This window comes from Lissotriton helveticus, chromosome 3_2 (genome assembly GCF_964261635.1).
Source record: "Lissotriton helveticus chromosome 3_2, aLisHel1.1, whole genome shotgun sequence".
Taxonomy (NCBI): Eukaryota; Metazoa; Chordata; class Amphibia; order Caudata; family Salamandridae; genus Lissotriton; species Lissotriton helveticus.
The window spans coordinates 211,071,043-211,093,998 of record NC_136062.1 but is presented as its reverse complement, the minus strand read 5'-3'; the positions used below and the strand labels follow the sequence as shown (position 1 = coordinate 211,093,998).

The window sequence follows — 22,956 nt, the reverse complement described above, 5'->3', positions numbered from 1 at the left end:
ATTTAAATGATTGATGGTTATGAAAAGGCATAATGGTTTTAGACTTGAACATAAAATGTAAATCATGTTATTTTTCCTGCTTGGCACAATGACTCACAAGGGTTACCTTTCTCAGTTTGGATAGTATAATATAGCTGTTCAAGGCCCTCTAAGTGAGAGACAACAACTTAGAGGACCATGGACCTCACAGACCCGCATCAAGTTCAGCTATGACATCATACCAATCCTTCCGCAGAGACATTACTTGGCTTCGACTGACAGACAGGCCTGGGACTGGAGAAATATATAAAATCCAGGTACACATATGTGTTAACATTAAAATGCAGAACTATCAATATGGCAAACTTTTGATGCCAAACATTAAGCCTCTCAGGATCCTTAAAAAAGCACCCTGTAATATGTATATTCTGTGCTATCACATTCACCAAATTTTTATTGATTTATGTAATTATACTCTTAACATTTTTCTGCAGGAAAACCGGCCTAAAAAACCCCATTAAAAATAATAGTGTGGGTTTCTTGTGTGCACTCACTTAGGGCAAAAAGCAGCCAGAACAGACAACAATAAATCAAAATGTCTGACAATCTCCGACAGGTTTTGTTGCGTGCCCAATACATATTATTTCGAGGCAGAATTGAGAGAGAGGCATGGCTTACAAATTGTCCATTTCTTATGCCCATGTTAGTATGTTGATCCACACCTGCGCTTACCCGAGGGCCAAGAAGGATTCATGCAAGCTTTAATGTGGCCAGCACTTTATTTAATCTGAAACGAGTTTCACAAATTTTTTTAAGTGTGCACTGCAGCACTTCAACCAAGCACAGCAACAAAGGAAAACACAGTACACACCTGTACAGACAGACACAACAACGTCGGCATACTTTTTCTACACATAAAAAGCAAAACACATTTAAATCCAGATCAATTTTTGAAAGTGCAAGAACACGCTTCATGGTGCGAGTTAGAGGAGGTTATATTTTCTCTTCCAAGTTCAACCCTGGATAGTTTACTACCTGGCACACAAGCCGAGTTTGTGAAATGGATATGAGGGAGAACACCGCACAAATTCCTTAATTGCATTACTCAGTATTAAAGTGTTCGTCTATTTCATTGAAGACAGTGAAATAGAAAGAGGGGAAGATCTGAATCCAAACATTACTGACGCATATTGCTGGAGACACCTCCAAGCTCCGGTACACTTAGACTCTTGTAGTTACTGTACAAGACAACTATCACATTCTCTCTCAATAAACAATTCTAACATAAATAAACCCAAAAGATTTTATGAAGGTAAGCACATATTATATGGCTTTTGTTTCTGTATACGCTGCTTATAAATTTAGGTATGAACTATAAATATCGTTAGAAGTACCTAAGCCTTCATAGTAACTGAGGACGGCACTACCTTCTGGTCAGTAATCTGTCAAGAGTCCATACCCTGCATACAGCTCGCACAGGTCACTCAGTGCCGACTAGGTGTGATCAGTCTTCTCTTACCAGATGCTTGCCGGTATGTCCACAGATGTCTCCTAGCTCCATGTGATCAAAATACCGGCTTATGCTTTAATTTAACTATCTTATACATTCTGCAAACTGTAGTCATGGTCTACTGCCACTGAACACTTGATTTAAGTCAGGAAAGCCCAGGACAGGAAACAAGGATTGAGACCGATGAGCAACTTGCTCATCTCTCAAAAAAGCAGTATTGCACAGGTCCCCGTCAGCGAACAGGTTCTCCCATGTCGGTTTAATATTTCCTGAACGCAGCCAGCTCACTAGAAGGCAAAGTTTGATTATCTATTGATGTTCAGAAGATTTGTAGATTTCTTTTTTTAATAAATCTAAGCAAATTGATCTGATAATAATATTCACCCGGTTGAAAGTAGGCAAGCAAGACAAAAAAAAACACTGTTGACAAAGAAAATCTCAGCTACACTTTCAAAAGGTCATCTTTAGCACCTGACAAGAGGTGGAAAACGTGTTACTGGGACAAGGTCAGTGGGCTTCTGGTCAATAATAGATACTCTTGAATCCTAAACTGGCAACTCTCTCGGAAGTAGGTTTATAACAACCTACTGAATCAACAACCAACTAGCCACATTGGAGTAAACAAATCTATTGATAGGAATATCTAAACCTAAGAAAGACCCATTTTTTAATGAATAATTATTTCATTGCCAGATTTTTCTGGCTCTACTATGGGGGCCTGGTAAGTTCCAGGATTGCTACTTTACGATTATCGCAGGAACGCAGACGCACCAGGACAAAATGCACGAACTACCCTATTCTGGATCTAGCGATTTAGAAAACAATTTTAAATATATTTGAATAGACATGCAGCTATTCCCCTGCCCTAGATTAAACTGCCCTGAAACAATATGGTACCTTTTCAACTTACAAATAACACACTAGTTTTTTTCGGTCCTCTTGCTTTTTGTTCCCAACTATGTATGTTTTTGCTCCACACATATTAATGTACTGGATTAAGGACTGAGGAAGGGGACATAGCTATAGTAAAACGCCAGAGCTATAGGACTGAAGGGACACTCCATCATCGCCCCCCATCTCCGCGACGTCATCAACTGCTCCTTCAACTCCGCCACCTTTCCAGAAATATGGAAACACGCCGAACTCAGCGCCCTTTTGAAAAAACCAACAGCAGACCCCTCAGAACTGAAAAACTACCGACCCATTTCCCTCCTCCCTTTCCCGGCCAAAGTCATCGAGAAAGCCGTCAATAGCCAACTCGCAGCCTTCCTTGAATCCAACAACTCCCTGGATCCCTCACAGAACGGCTTTCGAGCCAAACACAGCACCGAAACCGCCCTCATTGCGGCGACCGACGAGCACTCCTGGACAACGGTGAAACAGTGGCCCTCATTCTACTCGACCTCTCCGCCGCCTTTGACACTGTCTGTCATAACACCCTCATACAACGCCTCAACAACATCGGCATTCAAGGTAAAGCCTTGGACTGGATCATCTCGTTCCTAGCCGGGAGAACCCAGAGAGTCCGACTCCCCCCTTTCTACTCAGAGCCCACCGAAGTCATCTGCGGCGTACCTCAAGGCTCCTCACTCAGTCCCACCCTCTTCAACGTCTACATGAGTCCCCTCACCTCCATCGCACGTCAACACAGCCTCAACATCTCCTACGCCGACGACACCCAGCTAATCCTTTCCCTCACCAAAGACCCCAACACCGCCAAAAACAACCTCCACGAAGGTATGAAAGAAGTAGCCGAATGGATGAAACAGAGCCGCTTAAAACTCAACTCAGACAAAACGGAGGTGCTCATCCTAGGATCCTCCCCCTCAGCTTGGGACGACTCCTGGTGGCCTTCCGCTTTGGGACCAGCGCCCTCACCCACAGACCATGCACGTAACCTTGGCTTCATTCTAGACTCCTCTCTCTCAATGTCCAGACAAGTCAACGCCGTATCGTCCTCCTGCTTTAACGTCCTTCGCATTCTCAAAAAGATCTTCCGCTGGATCCCCCTCGAAACGAGAAAAACTGTCACCCATGCACTGGTCACGAGCCAACTGGACTATGGCAACACACTCTACGCCGGAATTACAACAAAATTGCAGAAAAAGCTCCAGCGCATCCAAAACGCATCAGCGAGACTCATATTAGACATCCCGCGCCAAGAGCACATCACCGGTCACTTAAAAAACCTCCACTGGCTTCCCGTCAACAAAAGAATTACCTTCCGCCTTCTTACCCACGCACACAAAGCCCTTTATAATCTAGGACCCGAATGCCTCAACACCCGACTGTCCTTCTACTATCCCACCCGCCAACTAAGATCATCCAATCAAGCCCTCGCCGCAGTCCCGCGCATCCGAAAAACCACCATGGGTGGCAGATCCTTCTCCTTCCTGGCTGCCAAGACCTGGAACTCACTCCCCACCCACCTCCGCCTTACTCACAATCACACCTCCTTCAGAAAAGAACTGAAAACATGGATATTCGACAAACAATGAACCCCTCCCTCTAGCGCCTTGAGACCCTCTGGGTGAGTAGTGTGCTTTATAAATGCCTGAACTTGAACTTGAACTTGAACACTGTGTGGTGAAGAGAACCATAATTCCCCACTGTGATGAAATTGGGGCCTTGCATGGCAGTGGCACCAAGACCACACAATATGTAGTCATAGTGATGCTGAAGATATTTGCAATGTTAAACAGCCATCAACAAAATAGAAAATTATGGCTGGAGGAGGTAATTGGAGGTGAGAAGTTGGTAATGTGGTTAATAAAAAAGTAATGTCTGCTGTACCCCGGCTCTGGAGACGCCATGCGCCTCTCCTCTTTCCATAACTCCAGTCTGCTGGAAAAAGGGAACTTTATGTGGACATAGGCAGAGAGGGAAGGGATTACTCAGATAAACTTTCATACCTCTCATGCAGAGATTTAAGGGGATGCATTCGTGGCAAAGTAGTCATTGTATAGTGATAGCACCGGAGGTAGGAAAGGGAGGAGGAAGACTAGAATCAGTATAGGAGTCGTTCAGTCAAAATGGATCCTGCACATCCTGCTTCAAAAGTATCCCTAGGTAAGCCCAAGAATAAGAGACAAACTTTCAGGCCATGAGAGACTTGGATGGCCCACTCAAATAGAATACTCTGGGTACTCTTACACATAAAACCAGGCTGTTAACTTACTGAATTTTCATTTTCCTAATGTCACTGTGGACCTGATTGGTTAACCAGGATGTTATGCATAAAAAGCCAAAGAGAATGTATAGTGTTTTAAAAAATCCAGAGATCCTAACAAGCTGCATGTACTCTATGTTTCAAAGGTACACCCTTAGTATATTGCATGTGTTGTATAACACAACAAAAATATTCCATCTTCCATATCACAAGATAAGTATAGGTTAAGTAGATGTAGAGTTAAGAACAGTAAATATATACTTACCCTACCAATTTAGTGATAGGCAATAGGGTGGATGCTATTTTACTAAAGGTCCATATTATCAACCTCTATATAGTGCAATACTATCTTCCTAATCATCTATATTAGATTTCAATCTGAAAATTCTCTGATGAATTAAAGGTAATCGTGATAATGGATTTCCATTATTTATGCATGCATCATACTTACCATTGCAGTCTAACCTTAATCCTTGGTGAACAAAGCAGCTGGTATATATGGGCACTGAGAAATCGTATAGAATATATAGCTATTCCAGAGAGCAAAGAAGACAAATCAAAAGGAGAGAGAGGAGTGAGAAAATGTGAGGATTAATGTCCTGTGAACAAAGCACTCAGGATATGCAGAACACTATGAAATGTCCTCAATCAAGTACTTGCGGAGTCTCTACCCTGACTTCAATAATGCTGGTTCTATATACTATTCTCAGCCTAAAGAATCGTTCACTAAGCTGTTTAATGAAATAGTTGTGAGATTTGGCTCTTGGACTATTGTGGGACTTCCTTTAACACACACCAGGCTGCGGCTGATTCTAAAAACAAGGTCACTTATTGTGTCCTATTTACAATCTCAGTAGTGATTCTGTCATATATATTGTCCCTGAGATCTTAGAGAGCATGAAAATATCCAAATGAAGGATTGAACACCTATCGCTGCTTTACTGTCTTGAAGACCTCATCCAGCCTCATGGCAGTGCGCAGATCTCCCTCGACACGTAGCCTTCCATTCATGTAGGCACCTAGTGGCCGCAGGTCACCACTGAACATGGCCTGGAGGTCACTTTCGGTCATTTCCAATGTCACGTCTGGGCTGGTTCCAAGCTCCCCACGACCAATTCTTCCACAGCCTGTATAGTGAAGACACAAGGGATAAGATCATATCCAGAGTCTGAAAAGGGAACACATAAGAAAGAATCAGATTACAGAAACTGAAAATAAGACACCTGGGCATGTTCAAATTACAGAGTCTGTTGGGGAAATTGTAAAGATGAAGAGACACACAATGACTTTAAATACTTTAACTGGTAGTTTTCGAGAGGGAAATGTGATAACAACAGCATAATGTTCAACCAACTCATCAGAGTGTTTCTCCTACGGTCACCCAATGTTGAGTTTGGAGGATTCTGATGCTTACTCCACACCAAAACTCAGGGAGAAAGCTCCAGTAAGATGCAGTAATAAATAAAGAATACTAAGACAAATCAGTTTCTGTGAATAAAACAGAACTCTGAACCAAAGATGTTCATAAAAATGAAACCCATATTCTGATCAGCCATTTTCCGCAAATTCATAGTGCTGAAAAACGATCAGTCAGACAGTTTGTGTGTAGGTCTTAGCACGAGTTGATACACAGGCTCAGCTATGTTAGAGGTGTCTCTGGATGAGGACATTTCCTTTTTCGCGCAATCACCCAGATTACAATGGGTATACTAATTTAGATCTCAATAGGTCTTTTATTACCTACTTCTATTCTGGTGCCTAACTTCCATTCACAAGATTCCATCCTTATGGTTGAAATTAAAAATGCCTTCTGTGCTGCCCTTGAACGGTGTTTCCTAACTAAAACTGGCCAACTTCTTAAAGCCCCATCATCAAATACCACTGTATTGTGGTTTATCGTGACAATTCAAAGTCTAGTGAACTGCAGATTTCTCATGGCAATCCACTCTATCCAATCTGGAATTTGATAGTCTTAGCCCCTGTGCCTTTAATCTGCATAAATGCGTGCCCAGCCTGGTTATGAGTAACCTTAATCTAAACGTCTTACAACTAAACTGATACAACCTCTATTGTGAACACACACTGAAGAACAAGTTACTAACCTTCAGTAATGCACTTTCTAGTAGAGACTCGTATCTACCTCCAGATTCCTCACCTTTTGAATATTCCCTAGACATCAGACTAGATCTGGAAACGTTTCAGCAATACTTTGGCGTGCTGTCAGGTGATGCCGTGCAGCTCCGCACTGACGCCAATCCACTCAGGAAATGATGTGTTCAGCCTAAACAGACACCACCCCTGTGTGTTGACGTCAGTTGATTTCGAGGCATCCAGCACCACTACATGCAGAGGCCCAAGAGAAATTTGATTGTGACCAGTGTGCAGATGTCTGGATTTGGGATCTTCTTAATGGATGGAGTTAAATCACAGAAAGGAGAGTGTTGGTGAGGAATCTGCAGCTAAATAGCATTACCAAAGGTAAATAACTTTTTTCTTGTCATAGAGACTTCTAGCTGCAGATTCCTCACCTTTTGAATATATACCAAAAACGTACCTATTTGGAGTCTGATCTAGAACTAGAAACACAAACTAGAAAGTCCCGAGAGGGTAAATTGCCCCTCTCAATGAAGCCAACTGTCCTGACAATAGTGCTCCATGAGCATATGGAGGGATACACACGTAGCTGCCTGGGATGGACAGGGACTCCATGTGCTAATGCAGTGGTAGCAACTTTGGGCATGGTAGAATAAGAATGCAGTCCTTCCGTAGGCTTCTTTTTGGCCAATATGATGCAGATCTTAATGCAAACCAGAATCCAGCTAGAGATGGCTCTCTACAGCACAGCCTAAAATGTTACGCTCCAGAGAACCCCACAAGAAGCGGATTAGCCACCTGGTCTTTGGTACAATCAATGTAAAAGCTCCTAAGATGGGTAGGTCCACTTGGAACATGGAACAGCGTCACAACGTTTAGTAGAAATGATGCTCACGTCCACAGAACCAATTAGTCTGGAAAGAAGATAGTGTATTGTGGAGTAACACAAAGAGCCAGAAGCTCACTCGCATGCTGTGCTGAGGAGATAGTGATGAGGAACAGCATCATAGGGAGCCTTAAGGGACAGCTGGGAAGCCACTCAAATGGAGTGCCCATCAATTAACGGAGGATCAGATTAAGGTCCCTTTGGGGCATTACAAAGGAGAAGGGGGAAACATGTTGTAGCCCTTTCAAAAAGCACACCACCACTGGTGACCTGTTATGTTATGTTACTCGAAATATGTAGAGTGCAGGTACACCAGATAGGTTTCTTGGCACTAATATAATAAGCAGGGAGAACGCTGTCAGGGGAATTATCCATATGCTTGTTTAAACGGTCAGGTTTTAAGAGTTGCCTGAACCTCACATTGCTAGAGGCGGATCTGCTGTAAGGGATACGAGAGCTCCATGAGCGGGGGGCAGTCACCGAAAATCTAGCACAGCCCAACTTCTTCCCTCGAAATCTTGGTTTAGTCAGGCGGTTCAGGTAGGCCGATCTTAGGTTACAATTGGGGGTGCAGCTCTGTACTCTGGAGGATATGAATGCTGTGCTTTTGTTGTGGAGAGATTTAGCGATGAATTAGCCAGTTTTGAAGATGGTCCTCTGGGCTACTGGGAGCCAATGTAGCTTTTTCATCAATGGCTCGATATGGCAGCGTTTGAGTTGTCCAAAGATCAGGCTAGCTACCTGGTTTTGTGCTATTTGTAACCAGCGGTTGAGGCCTATTGGGAGTCCCAAATAGAGGGTGTTTGTGTAATCTATTTGGGAGATAACAAAGGCAATGATGAATTTGGAGGATGGCTTCAAAGGTAAAGAATTTCCAGATTTTTCAGATTCTCCGTAGTTGGAGAAGGCACAAGAAAATCACTGTTACGATCTGTGGTTTCATGGAGAGATCCTCGTCGACGAGGATCCAGAGGCTATTTTTACAGCTGTCTTGGGTATGGGGGAGATCCCATGACCTAAACATTGAGGGCTGATCAGGCAACCACAAAAAGGCTGAAAGATAACCCCTGACTGTGCTCAAAGCAAAGCCTTACTGGGCGAGAGACAAACAAACAACAATGTCGGACAAATTGGCTTGGAGGGGGTCAATCTGGTTTGTACACCCCCAAACTAATTATTTGTGCCAGTGACAGGAATATAGGGTTTTCACTGAGGGAAGTCTGGTTGCCAAGATGACATCAATCCTCTTCGGAGGAAGGTAAAAGGTGTTCAGATGTCTCAATCTCCAAGCATGAAATTAGAGATTGTGAAATGCCCAGGAGCAGAGCCCTACTCTCGGAGAGGCAGCCTGATCAGAGGACATATGCTTAAGCCCAGAAGTTCTGGATACCATACTCTCCGTGCTCAATCCGGACCCACTAGGATGACTCAGTAGGTCCTGAACTTCTTCAGAACTTGGTGCAAGAGTGGTATTGGCGGAAAGGAATACAGGAGACACTGGTTCCATTTGAGGCATAACGAGTCTCTGAGCAAGAGATGTCTTGGAAATTCCAATGAGCTGAAGTGCTAACACTGCGCATTCTCAGCTGTGCAAATAGATTAAGCCAAGGGTCCCCCATTTGTGGGATGCCTTCTGCCACATCCAGGTGTAATTGCCACTCGTGATCAGCTGAAAAGGAGCATCTGAGGAGTTAGCTGTGACTTCAGCACATCAATAATGAACCTCAGGGATGACAGCAGGTTCACCGTTGTCTGGGGGTGGTTGACGACTACATGGGGTGAGCCTGCATTCAACAGCCAGTCTTCGAGGCACGGGAAGACTGGCACCCCTGGCCTCTGAAGGTGTGGACCCAAAGGGTGCTGGTGAAACCAAAGAGGAGTATTACAAACGGAAAATGCTTCTGTCCCACTACAAATCGCAGGTAGTCCCGGTGGCCAGGCAGGATAGGTATATGGAAAAAAGCATCCTGCAGATCCAATGCCACTTTCCAGTCTTCAGTGTCAGAGGCAAATAAAACCTAGGCTAGCATTAGCATTTTGAATTTCTCCTTCTGAGGAAGTCACTGAGAGGGTGCAGGACGAAAACAGGCTACGGACCTCTACGTTTCTTGGGCACCAGAAAGTAGCAGGAATAACAACCAAGTCCAACTGGTTCTGGCACACTGTTGACAGCCCTTTGCCAAAAGGGCTTGCTCTTCCTGTCGTATAATGGACAGATGGTCCTCGGTCAGTCCCTGGGGGGACAGTGGAAGATGCATCAGGGAACAAAGGAAGGGTAAGGCGGAGCCCATGCAAACAATTTGTAGAACCTACCTTTGCAATGTTAGCCAACCTGGGAAGAATCTGCCAATTCTGCCTCCCACTAAGTCGCTGTGCTCCTTAAGGGCACTCTAAAGGGGTTGGGCAGGTGGGGCTGAGGAAGCATGGTAAACTGAGTAACCTGCTGACATTTGCTGCCTGGGCGGTGGGCACCACTGCCATGACCACAAAACTGCTGGGGTCCTGTGGTGGGTGGGATAGGCTGATGGTAGGGGGCATCTAGGCAAAAGCCACGAAAAGAGTGGTGGAACTGTGATGGTTGATGAGGTGGGGCAGAAAAGCCTAGAGAGCATTCAGTAGCTCCACTCTCTTTAAAATGCTCTAGAGCGGAATCAGCTTGTCAGCAAACAGGGCGGTCTCATTGAAGGGCATGTCCATCAGGGAAGAATGGACATTGCCTGAGAACCCAGGTGCTCGCAGCCATGCATGGCAGCAAATGGCAACACAGGTGCAGATGGTTCGCCTGATGAAATTGGTGGTGTCCAAGCCACAATGAACTTGTGAACTTAGCCGCATCACAACAGCCTTGAAGCACCTGCGAGAGAACAGGTTGAAGATCTTCAGGCACCCCAGAGAGGACTTCGGAGTTCCAAAGGGTGCAACAAGCAGCTGGCGTTCACTACGCTGAGTGCTAAAAATGGTAGAGGAAAACGTTTCCACCACTTTTGATTCCCTGTCAAGGGGGAGGGTATGTGGAAGGGAAGGTGTTGGGCTTAGACCTGCTCATGGATGCTTGCAGCACTAGACTTTCAGGGGAAGGATGTTGCGAGAGAAAAGCATGGTCACCTGGAGCAGGGCAATGGCATCTGCAATCTTGTAGTTTGAAAAGTCTTTATTTCCAATTAATATTTTCCAAATGTTAATGATGCATTAGGCCACACACACTAACCTCAGACTATGCTGAGGATGAGTACTAGAGGGACGGGGCCTAGGGGCCAGCCAGCCACCAATCTGATATATATATATATATATATATATATATATATATATATATATATATATATATATAATATATATGAATTCAGTTTCTCCTCACTGACAGCGAAAAGGAAACAAAGGACACTTTGGGATTTCGTAGAGGATTGCTTTAATTGAGGGTACAGCACGACCGGTTTCGGCATTTAGCCTTCGTCAGATGCTCCTAGAATTGCGTGCTTCTTAGGTTTGAAAGGGCTCCGCTAGAGATGGCTTTCAGAGGCCCCACCTGCTTCCATTTCCGCCCACTTGCGCCGATTACGGGGACTACCAGTCCCACAATGCTGCATGTTGGCAGTCCGGTGTTGGGGGAAGCCGCTGTGATTTTCTTGCTTTCTCTCCCTCTGCTCCCTTTCTCTCAGCCTCAAAAACTTGCCTCGCGCACCAAAAAAGGAGACACCAAAAACTCTTCAGCGTCTCCCCATGGATCTCCAGGCCCGCCGTACTCCAGCAGCTTTTGGCACCAGGCGAGCTAATGAGGCGGGTCACGGCTTCAGTCCAATGCCTTGGGTAAGTTCAGTAATTGCCCTTTTGTCCGTGTCCTACTTCTTTGAGAGGGTCCTTCGTTTGCTCACGGGCAGAGCAAATAATATGAATTCATTTTCTCCTCACTGACAGCGAAAAGGAAACAAAGGACACTTTGGGATTTCGTAGAGGATTGCTTTAATTGAGGGTACAGCACGACCAGTTTCGGCATTTAGCCTTCGTCAGATGCTCCCAGAATTGCGTGCTTCTTAGGTTTGAAAGGGCTCCGCTAGAGATGGCTTTCAGAGGCCCCACCTGCTTCCGTTTCCGCCCACTTGCGCCAATTACGGGGACTACTAGTCCCACAATGCTGCATGTTGGCAGTCCGGTGTTGGGGGAAGCCGCTCTGATTTTTTTGCTTTCTCTCCCTCTGCTCCCTTTCTCTCAGCCTCAAAAACTTGCCTCGCGCACCAAAAAAGGAGACACCAAAAACTCTTCAGCGTCTCACCTGGATCTCCAGGCCCGCCATACTCCAGCAGCTTTTGGCACCAGGCGAGCTGATGAGGCGGGTCACGGCTTCAGTCCAATGCCTTGGGTAAGTTCAGTAATTGCCCTTTTGTCCGTGTCCTACTTCTTTGAGAGGGTCCTTCGTTTGCTCACGGGCAGAGCAAATAATATGAATTCAGTTTCTCCTCACTGACAGCGAAAAGGAAACAAAGGACACTTTGGGATTTCGTAGAGGATTGCTCTAATTGAGGGTACAGCACGACCGGTTTCGGCATTTAGCCTTCGTCAGATGCTCCCAGAATTGCGTGCTTCTTAGGTTTGAAAGGTCTCCGCTAGAGATGGCTTTCAGAGGCCCCACCTGCTATATATATAGATATACACACAAATGGGCTTCTTCTAGTATGGGTTTCAACAGTTTCCTACAGAATTAAATAGAGATATTGTTCCAGTGGGGGCACCTCATAAAAAGTTTCGGACTGGCCTCACACACCTTCCGGTGTCATGCTTCATTATCGGCTTTCCTCACCCTCTAAAAACTTCCTTTCATAGAGGGCGGGCATACACCAATTAATATTTTCCAAATGTTAATGACACATTAGGCTCAACCAACGCGTTTCGTTCTCTCACCGAGAACTTCATCAAGGCATAAGTAAAGCGAAGCAACAGTTCAACAATAACAAGTAGATGTGTTCCAGTATGAGTTCGCCAGTGTAATTCTCTGGACACACAGGGGAATTCCCAGGGCTAGGCATTGCCCGATAACGAAGATCTGAAAAGTTCAGTCCAAGCAGGACAGCCCCGTTGAAGTTCTCGGTGAGAGAACGAAACGCGTTGGCTGAGCCTAATGCATCATTGCTTTCCTACAGAATTAAATAGAGATGTTGTTCCAGTGGGGGCACCTCATAAAAAGTTTCGGACTGGCCTCACACACCTTCCGGTGTCATGCTTCATTATCGGCTTTCCTCACCCTCTAAAAACTTCCTTTCATAGAGGGCGGGCATACACCAATTAATATTTTCCAAATGTTAATGACACATTAGGCTCAACCAACGCGTTTCGTTCTCTCACCGAGAACTTCATCAAGGCATAAGTAAAGCGAAGCAACAGTTCAACAATAACAAGTAGATGTGTTCCAGTATGAGTTTGCCAGTGTAATTCTCTGGACACACAGGGGAATTCCCAGGGCTAGGCATTGCCCGATAACGAAGATCTGAAAAGTTCAGTCCAAGCAGGACAGCCCTGTTGAAGTTCTCGGTGAGAGAACGAAACGCGTTGGCTGAGCCTAATGCATCATTGCTTTCCTACAGAATTAAATAGAGATGTTGTTCCAGTGGGGGCACCTCATAAAAAGTTTCGGACTGGCCTCACACACCGCCCGGCGTCATGCTTCATCATCGGCTGTCCTCGCCCTCTAAAAACTTAGTTTGATAGAGGGCGGGCATACACCTGGAGACAGGGATGCACTTCTAATGCTAAGTGGTGGCTGTGTGAAAGTGATAAGGTGATCTAAAAACCATTACATTCGTCTCTAGACAGTGTTTATTCAGGGAGCAAATGCATGATATTAAAATAGGTGAACAGTGATCTGGGACATTATTTTCCCTTCACCGTGTAGATTGTGGTCAACATGTTTCTGCGTTCGTGTCAACGATGGGTACGTCGCATTTCTCAGGACCAAAGGGTTAATAACTATGGGCACTCCCTTGTCACACCTAATGCACGAAGGGCTTGCCACTCAAGTGACGGGGGCTGTGGGGGTCAAGCTACCCGTACGGTGTAGTACCAATGTGCATGGTTCTGTAGGAAACAGGGGAAACAAAAAAAGATATACAAACCAAACATGAAAATATATTTCACAAGTGACAAACTTTGTCATTCAAGCCAAGTCACACCTATTGCGCGCGTGGTGTGGTCCTTATGAGACACATGGCAGGTACGCGTGTCATCATACAACCAATGAAATGATGGCAATCCATCTCTTACCCTAGGAGGGCTTAGTTGTGACTTTCTGTAAAGGAAATGTACCCCAACAACAACCAACACTAAGACGCCAATCCGGCTACAGACCTACACCCCTAAATTGGACCTACAGCTCGGGGGAGGAAAGGAGTGATAGCAGTAGTGACGAGAGCACAGGAAAACAACAGACCCGGAGATATCAGAACCCGAGCCAACCATTGTTCGCACCACCAATGCAGCCATTTGGATACTCGCCACAGCAATTCTTCCCACCTGGCTTTGGGCTCCAGCAAGGATAGCAGCCTTTTTTATTCAAGGGCCGAGGAAGGGAAAGGGGCAGACAGAAACCAAGAAGAACAAACAGGGTTCATTGGGAGGACGAGCCAACTACCAGCGGGGCAGTGACACGAAGCAGAGGCAGGGGCACCTCACTAACAATGAGCAAAGAATAAGAAATATCGTGAATCTGAGTAATCATACACTCAGCTGAGTAATCATACACTCAGCACGGAGGAAGAAGCCATTCTTGCTAAAGGATTAGGCTTTGTCTCTACCCCAGATAATGAGGCTTTCTCCCTTAACACAGAACTAGCTCCGTTTTGTAGGAAGATAAAGTGAAAATATTTCTTTGGTGAGACAGTTGGCCGGGACAACAATCCGAACCAACACTGGCCTACATACAAAGTCGACTTTCTCCCCACCAACCCAAAACCTTTCCTGTAATGTTCTGGCTTTTGAACAAGCGGTCCTCACTCAGATTGGGAAAATAGATTACAAGAACAAAAGAGGTTTCCAAAATATGACTAGAGGCGAGAGAACGGCCCTCGAACAACTCAAAAACAACCATGAGATGGTTGTGAAACCAGCGGACAAGGGAGGGGCGATAGTCCTGATGAGCTACACCATGTATAAAGAAGAATGCCTACGCCTGCAATCGGACACAACGATCTATGAAGTACACCGTGAAGACCCCACACCCCAGATCATGAACAAATCAAGATTATGGTCAGTGAAGCTGAGACCAATGACTGGATAACCAAACATGAGGCAGAGTTTCTCATCAACACCGAACCAAGGACACCCAGGTTCTACACCCTTCCCAATATCCACAAAAATAAGATGCCACCTCCGGGAAGACCGATAGTGTCCGGGATCGGTTCGGCACTAGAACGCCTTTCTCAGTTTTGCGATTGGTTCTTAAAACCTATTGTGCAGAAATCCCGCTCTTACTTGAAAGACACCAAGGACGTACTTTGCCATCTAAGGGACCTGGAGACCAACTTCAATGAAGATATGTACATACCCATGGATATCGAAGCACTCTACACGAGCATCCCCCAGAGTCGCACATTTGAAGTGGTAGAACGTACCCTCCAGGACCAAGAATGGACATATATGACACCTACCCATTTCATCATGGAGTGCGCAGAACTAGCCCTCACAGAAAACTTTTTTTAATTTGAGGACACACTATAACACCAGGTGAAGAGCACGTCCATGGGCAGCACTTTCGCTCCGAGCATGGCGTGCCTGTACGTCCATCAGTTTGAAGAGGACTACATCTTCAATCTCGCCAATCCATTTGTAACTCAGATGAGAACATGGAAGTGGTATATAGACGATGTCCTGATCATCTGGAGGGGCTTAACTGATGAAACCAGGCAGTTTGTGGAATGGGTCAACAGTAAATGCCATCACCTTAAGTTTACTCACACCATTGAAGAAAACCACGCAGTGTTCCTGGATCTGGATATAACACTAAAGACGGAAGGAATCTCCACAAAAGTACATACCGAACTAACGGACAGGAATAGTCTTCTCCTCTATGAGAGCTACCACCCGAGGGCTCTCAGTGAAAACCTGCAGGTCCGACAATTTCTCAGAGTACGGAGGAACTGCTCGAAGGTGGACACTTTTCAAACACAGGCAGAACAACTCGAAAGTAAGCTCCTGGAGAGACACTATCCCATTCAAATGGTCAAACAAGCAAAGAAGAGGGCGAAGAATAATAAATAGGGAAGCCGTTCTGGAGACCATACCGAAGGAACAAACACACCATCTGGTATGCGTAACCACGTATACTCCTGTTTCAAATCAAGTGCAGAACATCATTAAGAAAAAATGGGAAGCGGAAGCGGAAATCGGAAGTGGGAACCCCATCTTTTCGCGTTCAAACGGAGCAGAACTCTGAGGGACAACCTGGTACACTTAAAGATCCTTAATGATGATAATGAGAACCAGATGACCCTCTGGAGCCAACTAAAACCAACAGGCCACTATCCTTGTGGTAACTGTGTGTGTTGCTGCAAAAATGAAAATAAGGATCAGTGAGCACCGTAGCACCATCCGGTATAGGAAGACTAACACTAAACTGACAAAACACTTCACAGAGAAGAACCATAGTGACTCTGATCTACGTTGGGTCATCTTGGAAGTAATGAAAAAACAAAAAACTGACATCAACAGACAGTTACACATCCGGGAACAACAATGGGTGTACAGGTTACATACATGTGAGCAAGGCCTTAATGATGAAATACCTTGGTTTCAGCTAGCAAGGTGACCAGGACAATGCAGGAGTTAGACCCATCATCAACTCACAATAGATGTACACCATTGTATTAGTGGCTCTGAGACCATGAGTTTGAATGAAAAAGGTCAAACATGGTCAGCCCACACCATGACTGGTGTAGGTATTACCACGGAGTAGATAGCGCCCACTACTGCACTATCCGATTACTCTGGGTAATTGCACTAAACTGACTGATTGTCTAAAAAATGTTTTACAGTATTACCACGTAGACCAACAACACATTATGGTACTATTCAACTGCACAGTGAATGGTATATGAGAACGGTTAATAGAATAAACTACCTTAATGCCCACAAAGCATTATAGTGATATTCCACTGTGCGGCGAGTGGAACATGATCGTGATCACTTTGTAAAACATTTTTTCTAAATATGTCTTCCACCTTGGTGTGATTGACAGGCGTAACCTTAGCTTGGCTGTTGAATAGAACACATACCGCAAATAGATGAGTTGCAGGTTGCTATGCTAATGGAATTAGAATAGAGCGCATGCGCAGGGCAGGAACATCTAACCGTGCGCATGCGCAGCCACTTTGCCCTTCCACGTTACCACAACGAATGGAGCAAGTGTATTTTTCAGCTAGCAGCTTGGGCGCTCTGGAGTAACACTACCTACTGGGCGGTTGAAACTCCATTTTAGCCACTAAAGTCAGAGCGTATTCAGACACGCCCCACACCAGGTGCTCATACCCATCCCGCACTGGACACAGGATGCAATACCGGCGCTTCCAATTAGCGCGTTTTTAAACTAGCAATTAACCACTTTACCAGAGTACTTATACCCTCCGTTTTGATATCAGTCTCCACCGACGGGGAGACAGAGAGAACGCCTGTAGAGACGACGGCTGGGAGCGCTGAATTCAGACAGTAAGAGGATGAGTGGCTCGTATGGTTGTGAAGGCAATAACTGTTGGTTATTGACCTTCTGCCTGAAAGTTTGTTGGGGGTGCCATTTCAATACCGGGAATTAACTTTTGTTTTGCAAAACCCAATGTTGGTCATTTTATGTCACAGACTTGTGTACACATAAATAGACCCTTATCATCTGTACATTTCCTTTACAGAAAGTCACAAGTAAGCCCTCCCACCCCATGGAGCATATAGGATAGTATCTTAGAGTAAGAGATGGATTGCCATCATTTCATTGGTTGTATGATGACACGTATACCTGCCACGTGTCTCATAAGGACAACACCACGCGCAATAGGTGTGATTTGGCTTGAATGACATAGTTTGTCACCTGTGAAATATATTTACACGTTTGGTTTGTATATCTTTTTTTGTATCCCATGTTTCCTACAGAATCACGCACAATGGTACTATATAGCTTGACCTCCACAGCCCCCGTCCCTTGAGTGGCAGGTCCTTCGTGCATTAGGTGCGACAAGAGAGCGCCCATAGTTATTAACCCTTTGGTCCTGTGGAATGCGACGTACCCTTCAGGGACACGAACGCAGAAACATGTTGACCACAATCAACACAGTGAAGGGAGAATAATGTCCCAAATCACTGTTCACCTATTTTAATACCATGCATTTTCTCCCTGAATAGACACTGTCTAAAGAAGAATGTAATGGTTTTTAGATCACCTTTCACTTTCACACGGCCACCACTGAGCTTTAGAAGTGCATCCCTGTCTCCAGGTGTATGCCCGCCCTCTATCAAACTAAGTTTTTAGAGGGCGAGGACAGCCGATGATGAAGCATGGCGCCGGGCGGTGTGTGAGGCCAGTCCGAAACTTTTTATGAGGTGCCCCCACTGGAACAACATCTCTATTTAATTCTGTAGGAAAGCAATGATGCATTAGGCTCAGCCAACGCGTTTCGTTCTCTCACCGAGAACTTCAACAGGGCTGTCCTGCTTGGACTGAACTTTTCAGATCTTCGTTATCGGGCAATGCCTAGCCCTGGGAATTCCCCTGTGTGTCCAGAGAATTACACTGGCGAACTCATACTGGAACGGATGTATGACGTTACAACGCATTCTTGTGGGACACCCCCGCGCCGCACGGCCACCAGCTGCTGCGTGTGCTCCCAGTGCCTGCCTCTGCCTCAGCGCCGACCTCGCTGCCGCCTTGAGCGCTGCCCTTTGGTTTCAGCCCGTTTTTGTCTAAAATTTGTGCTTGTTTTCTTTCTGTGGCCAACATCGTTTTCCTACTGTTTTTTCCCCCGTTTTGACCTGAATTGTTGCTTGTTTTCTCTGTGCCGTTCTCTCTCTGTGTTTTGACCTGTATTCAGCCTGTTTCTGTTCCAATTACTCTTCGTGTTTTTGACCCCCATTGTGCCTGCCTCCTTCCTGCTTGCCCGCCTACCCCGCCGCCCTCCGCTCTCCCTCCCCGCTCCCGCTTCCCGCCACCGCCATTAGCCCCGCCCCTTTTTCTTCTATACCCTCCCCGCTCCCGCCTCCCAGCTGCTCCGCCCACCCGCGCACTTCGCCTTAAATGGCGACCGTGCGAACACGCAGCGGTCACGCGCAGCGGGCGCGCCGATTGTGCGCCGAAGGCGCGCCAAAGGTAAGCCCGTCTGCGCCCGTCCGCGCCTGGACCGCGCCCAGGGCCAGGACCCCTGGACCCCGAGGAGCCCGACCGACCCACCTGACGTACTCCGCCGCCACCCTCACCGCACTCAACACCGGCCGACTCCCAGACTGCCACCTTGCCGCTCCACGAGGTACCCACGGACCTTTCAGCTGCCACGCCTGCAAGTTCTCCTGCATCCGGACCAGCCTCGCACCAGCACCCGCCAAGACGAACACCAGCAGCACCCACCTCAAGTGCATCCTGCTCAACACCCGCTCCGTCCACAGACACGCCATCGAACTCTGGAACCTCCTAGACGCCACAGCCCCTGACGTCGCCTTCCTCACGGAGACCTGGATGAACGCCTCTTCAGCTCCCGACATCGCCATCGCCATCCCAGAGGGCTACAAGATCGTCCGGAGGGACCGAAACGCCAACCAGATGGGAGGAGGCATCGCCATCATCCACAGGAGCACCATCCGTCTCACGACCAGCACCGACAACACCCTGACCAGCGCCGAACACCTGCACTTCCAGATCCACACCAACCCGAACACCACCCTCAGAGGCACCCTGATCTACCGACCCCCTGGACCACGCACGCAATTCAGCGAGGACATCGCCGACTTCGTCAGCCCGCATGCCCTCCCCTCCGCCGACTACATCCTCCTGGGAGACCTCAACTTCCATCTGGAGAACAACAACGACCGCAACACCATCACCCTGCTCGACAACCTCGCCAACCTGGGACTCAAGCAACTGGTGTCCACCCCCACCCACCTCGCCGGACACACACTCGACGCCGTCTTCTCCTCCAGCACAGACATCAACTTCAGCCACGCCACAGAGCTTCAATGGACGGACCACAGCTGCGTCCACTTCACCTTCAAGAGAACGACGTCCCACCACCACCAGAAACAGGCCGCCCGCAGATGCTGGAACAAGATCACAGCAGACCAGCTCACCACCTCCCTGAGCCAGCACCCACCTGCCAGCTCAGCGAACCCCAGCCAGGCCGCAGACAACCTCACGAAATGGATCAACAACTGCGCGGATGAACTCGCCCCACTGAGGACCCCGCCCAGCAGACCCGGCAGCAAGAAGGCCCCATGGTTCACCGACGAACTCAAGAGCTCCAAGAAGAACTGCCGAGCCCTCGAGAAAGTCTGGAGAAGGGAACCGACACCGGATAACAGGACCTCCTTCAAACTTGCCACCCGGAAACACCACCAGCTGATCCGCGCCGCCAAGAAAACAGCTTTCAAGGACCGGTTGGACAACAACGCACACAACTGCAAGGAACTCTTCAACATCGTGAAAGAGCTTTCCAACCCCAGCGCAGGAAACAACGACATCACCCCATCGCAAGACCTCTGCAACTCCCTCGCTTCATACTTCCACAACAAGATCGCCGACATACACAACAGCTTCAACAACCAACCAACGCACACCATGACCGAACAACCACCCCCCACCACCACCCTCCACGCCTGGACCCCGATCAGCACCGAAGACACCATCCGCACGATGAACTCCATCCACTCCGGATCACCGACCGACCCCTGCCCTCACCACGTCTTCAACAAGGCCGACGCTGTCATCGCACCCCACCTGCGAGACATCATCAACACATCCTTCGACACCGCCACCTTCCCCGAGAGCTGGAAGCACGCCGAACTCAGCGCTCTTCTCAAGAAACCCACAGCGGACCCCACCGAACTCAAGAATTACCGCCCCATCTCGCTCCTCCCGTTTCCAGCCAAAGTCATCGAGAAGACCGTCAACAAGCAGATGGCCGCCTTCCTCGAGACTAACGGATCCCTCGACCCCTCACAGTCCGGCTTCAGAGCCAACCACAGCACCGAGACCGCCCTCATCGCCGCCACCGATGACATCCGAGCCCTGATGGACAATGGAGAAACAGCGGCCCTCATCCTCCTAGACCTCTCCGCGGCATTCGACACGGTCTGCCACCGCACCCTAGTACGGCGCCTCAGCAACATCGGCATCCAGGACAAGGCGCTGGAATGGATCATCTCCTTCCTCGACGGAAGAACACAGAGAGTCCGCCTACCACCGTACAAGTCAGAGGCCTCCGAAGTCATCTGCGGCGTCCCCCAAGGATCATCTCTGAGCCCCACCCTCTTCAACGTCTACATGAGCCCCCTTGCGGCCATCGTACGCAAACACAACCTCAGCATAATCTCCTACGCCGACGACACCCAGCTGATCCTCTCCCTGACCAACGACCCCGCCGCCGCCAGAGCCAACCTGCACGAAGGGATGAAAGAGGTAGCCGAGTGGATGACGACCAGCCGCCTGAAACTGAACTCAGACAAGACAGAGGTCCTCATCCTGGGCTCCTCACCCTCCGCCTGGGACGACTCCTGGTGGCCCCCCGCCCTGGGCACCGCACCCAAAACGACTGACCATGCACGAAACCTGGGCGTCATCCTGGACTCCTCCCTCTCCATGACCAGGCAAGTCAACAACGTCTCCTCGGCGTGCTTCAACATCCTACGCATGCTACGGAAGATCTTCTGGTGGATCCCCACCGAGACCAGGAAGACCGTCACCCAGGCCCTCGTCACCAGCCGACTGGACTACGGCAACGCCCTCTACGCCGGTACCACCGCCAAGCTCCAGAAGAGACTCCAGCGGATCCAGAACGCCTCAGCCAGACTCATCCTCGACATCCCACGAACCAGTCACATCTCCGGACATCTGAAAGACCTTCACTGGCTCCCCGTCAACAAAAGAATCACCTTCCGCCTCCTCACCCACGCACACAAAGCCCTACACGACCAAGGCCCGAGCTACCTCAACAGCCGAGTCAACTTCTACGCTCCCAAACGCCACCTCCGATCAGCCAACCACGCCCTCGCCGCCGTCCCCCGCATCCGAAGAGCAACTACAGGAGGAAGGTCCTTCTCCTACCTGGCCGCCAAGACCTGGAACTCCCTCCCGACCGACCTGCGCCTGACCCAAGACCACCTCTCCTTCAGGAAGAAGCTGAAGACCTGGCTGTTCGAGCAGTAGCGGCACTCCCCCCCCCACCCCCCAGCGCCTTGAGACCCTACGGGTATGTAGCGCGCTTTATAAGTGTCATTGATTGATTGATTGATTTACAACGTCTACCATTACCACGCAATTTTTACAACGCAGGATCCATTACAACGAAGTACCATTACAACGCATGTATTTACAACGCAGATACCTTTACAACGCATACCATTACAACGTAAGTATTAGTAAGTATATAATATTTTTTGAAATGTAAATTAATTTAAATTAATTTAATTTAATTTAATTAATTTAATTTAACTTATTTCAATTAATTTAATTTAATGTAATTTATTAAATGTAAATAATTTAATTTAATAATTTAATTTAATGTAATTTAATATAATTAATTAATTTTAATTTAATTTAATTAATTTAATGTAATTTATTTAATTTAAATAATTTAATTTAATTAATTTAATTTAATGTAATTTAATATAATTAATTTATTTTAATTTAATTAAATTAATTTAATGTAATTTAATGTAATTAAATTAATTAATTTAATTTATTTTAATTAATTTAATTTAATTAATGTAATTTATTTTAATTTAAATAATTTAATTTATTTTAATTAATTTAATTTAATTTATTTTAATTTAATTTAATTTAATTATTTAATTTAATTTAATTACTTTTTTAATTTAATTTAATTTAATTATTTAATTTAATTTATCCTGTACCCCTTTCTCCAAAAAACCCAAAACTGACCCTGAACCCTAAAAATACCCCTTTACCCAAAAACCCAAAACTGACCCTGAACCCTAAAAATACCCCTTTACCCAAAAACTGAAAACTGACCCTGAACCCTAAAAATACCCCTTTACCCAAAAACTGAAAACTGACCCTGAACCCTAAAAATACCCTTTTACCCAAAAACTGAAAACTGACCCTGAACCCTAAAAATACCCCTTTACTCA

At 46.7% G+C, this 22,956-nt stretch overlaps 1 protein-coding gene across 2 annotated transcripts in view; it reads right to left on the bottom strand.

Annotated features, from left to right (window-relative positions):
• Positions 1-739: 739 nt before the first annotated feature.
• The window catches only part of STOML1 (stomatin like 1), an 86,677-nt gene continuing 64,460 nt past the window's right edge, over positions 740-22,956 (bottom strand). For both annotated transcript variants that reach the window (XM_078685063.1, XM_078685064.1), the window contains 2 exons: positions 4,070-5,785; positions 740-2,547 (listed from right to left, as the gene is read on the bottom strand). In XM_078685063.1, coding sequence (XP_078541189.1) covers positions 5,586-5,785 — 200 coding nt within the window. In that variant the 3' untranslated portion in view covers positions 740-2,547; positions 4,070-5,585. The remainder of the gene's footprint in view (positions 2,548-4,069; positions 5,786-22,956) is intronic.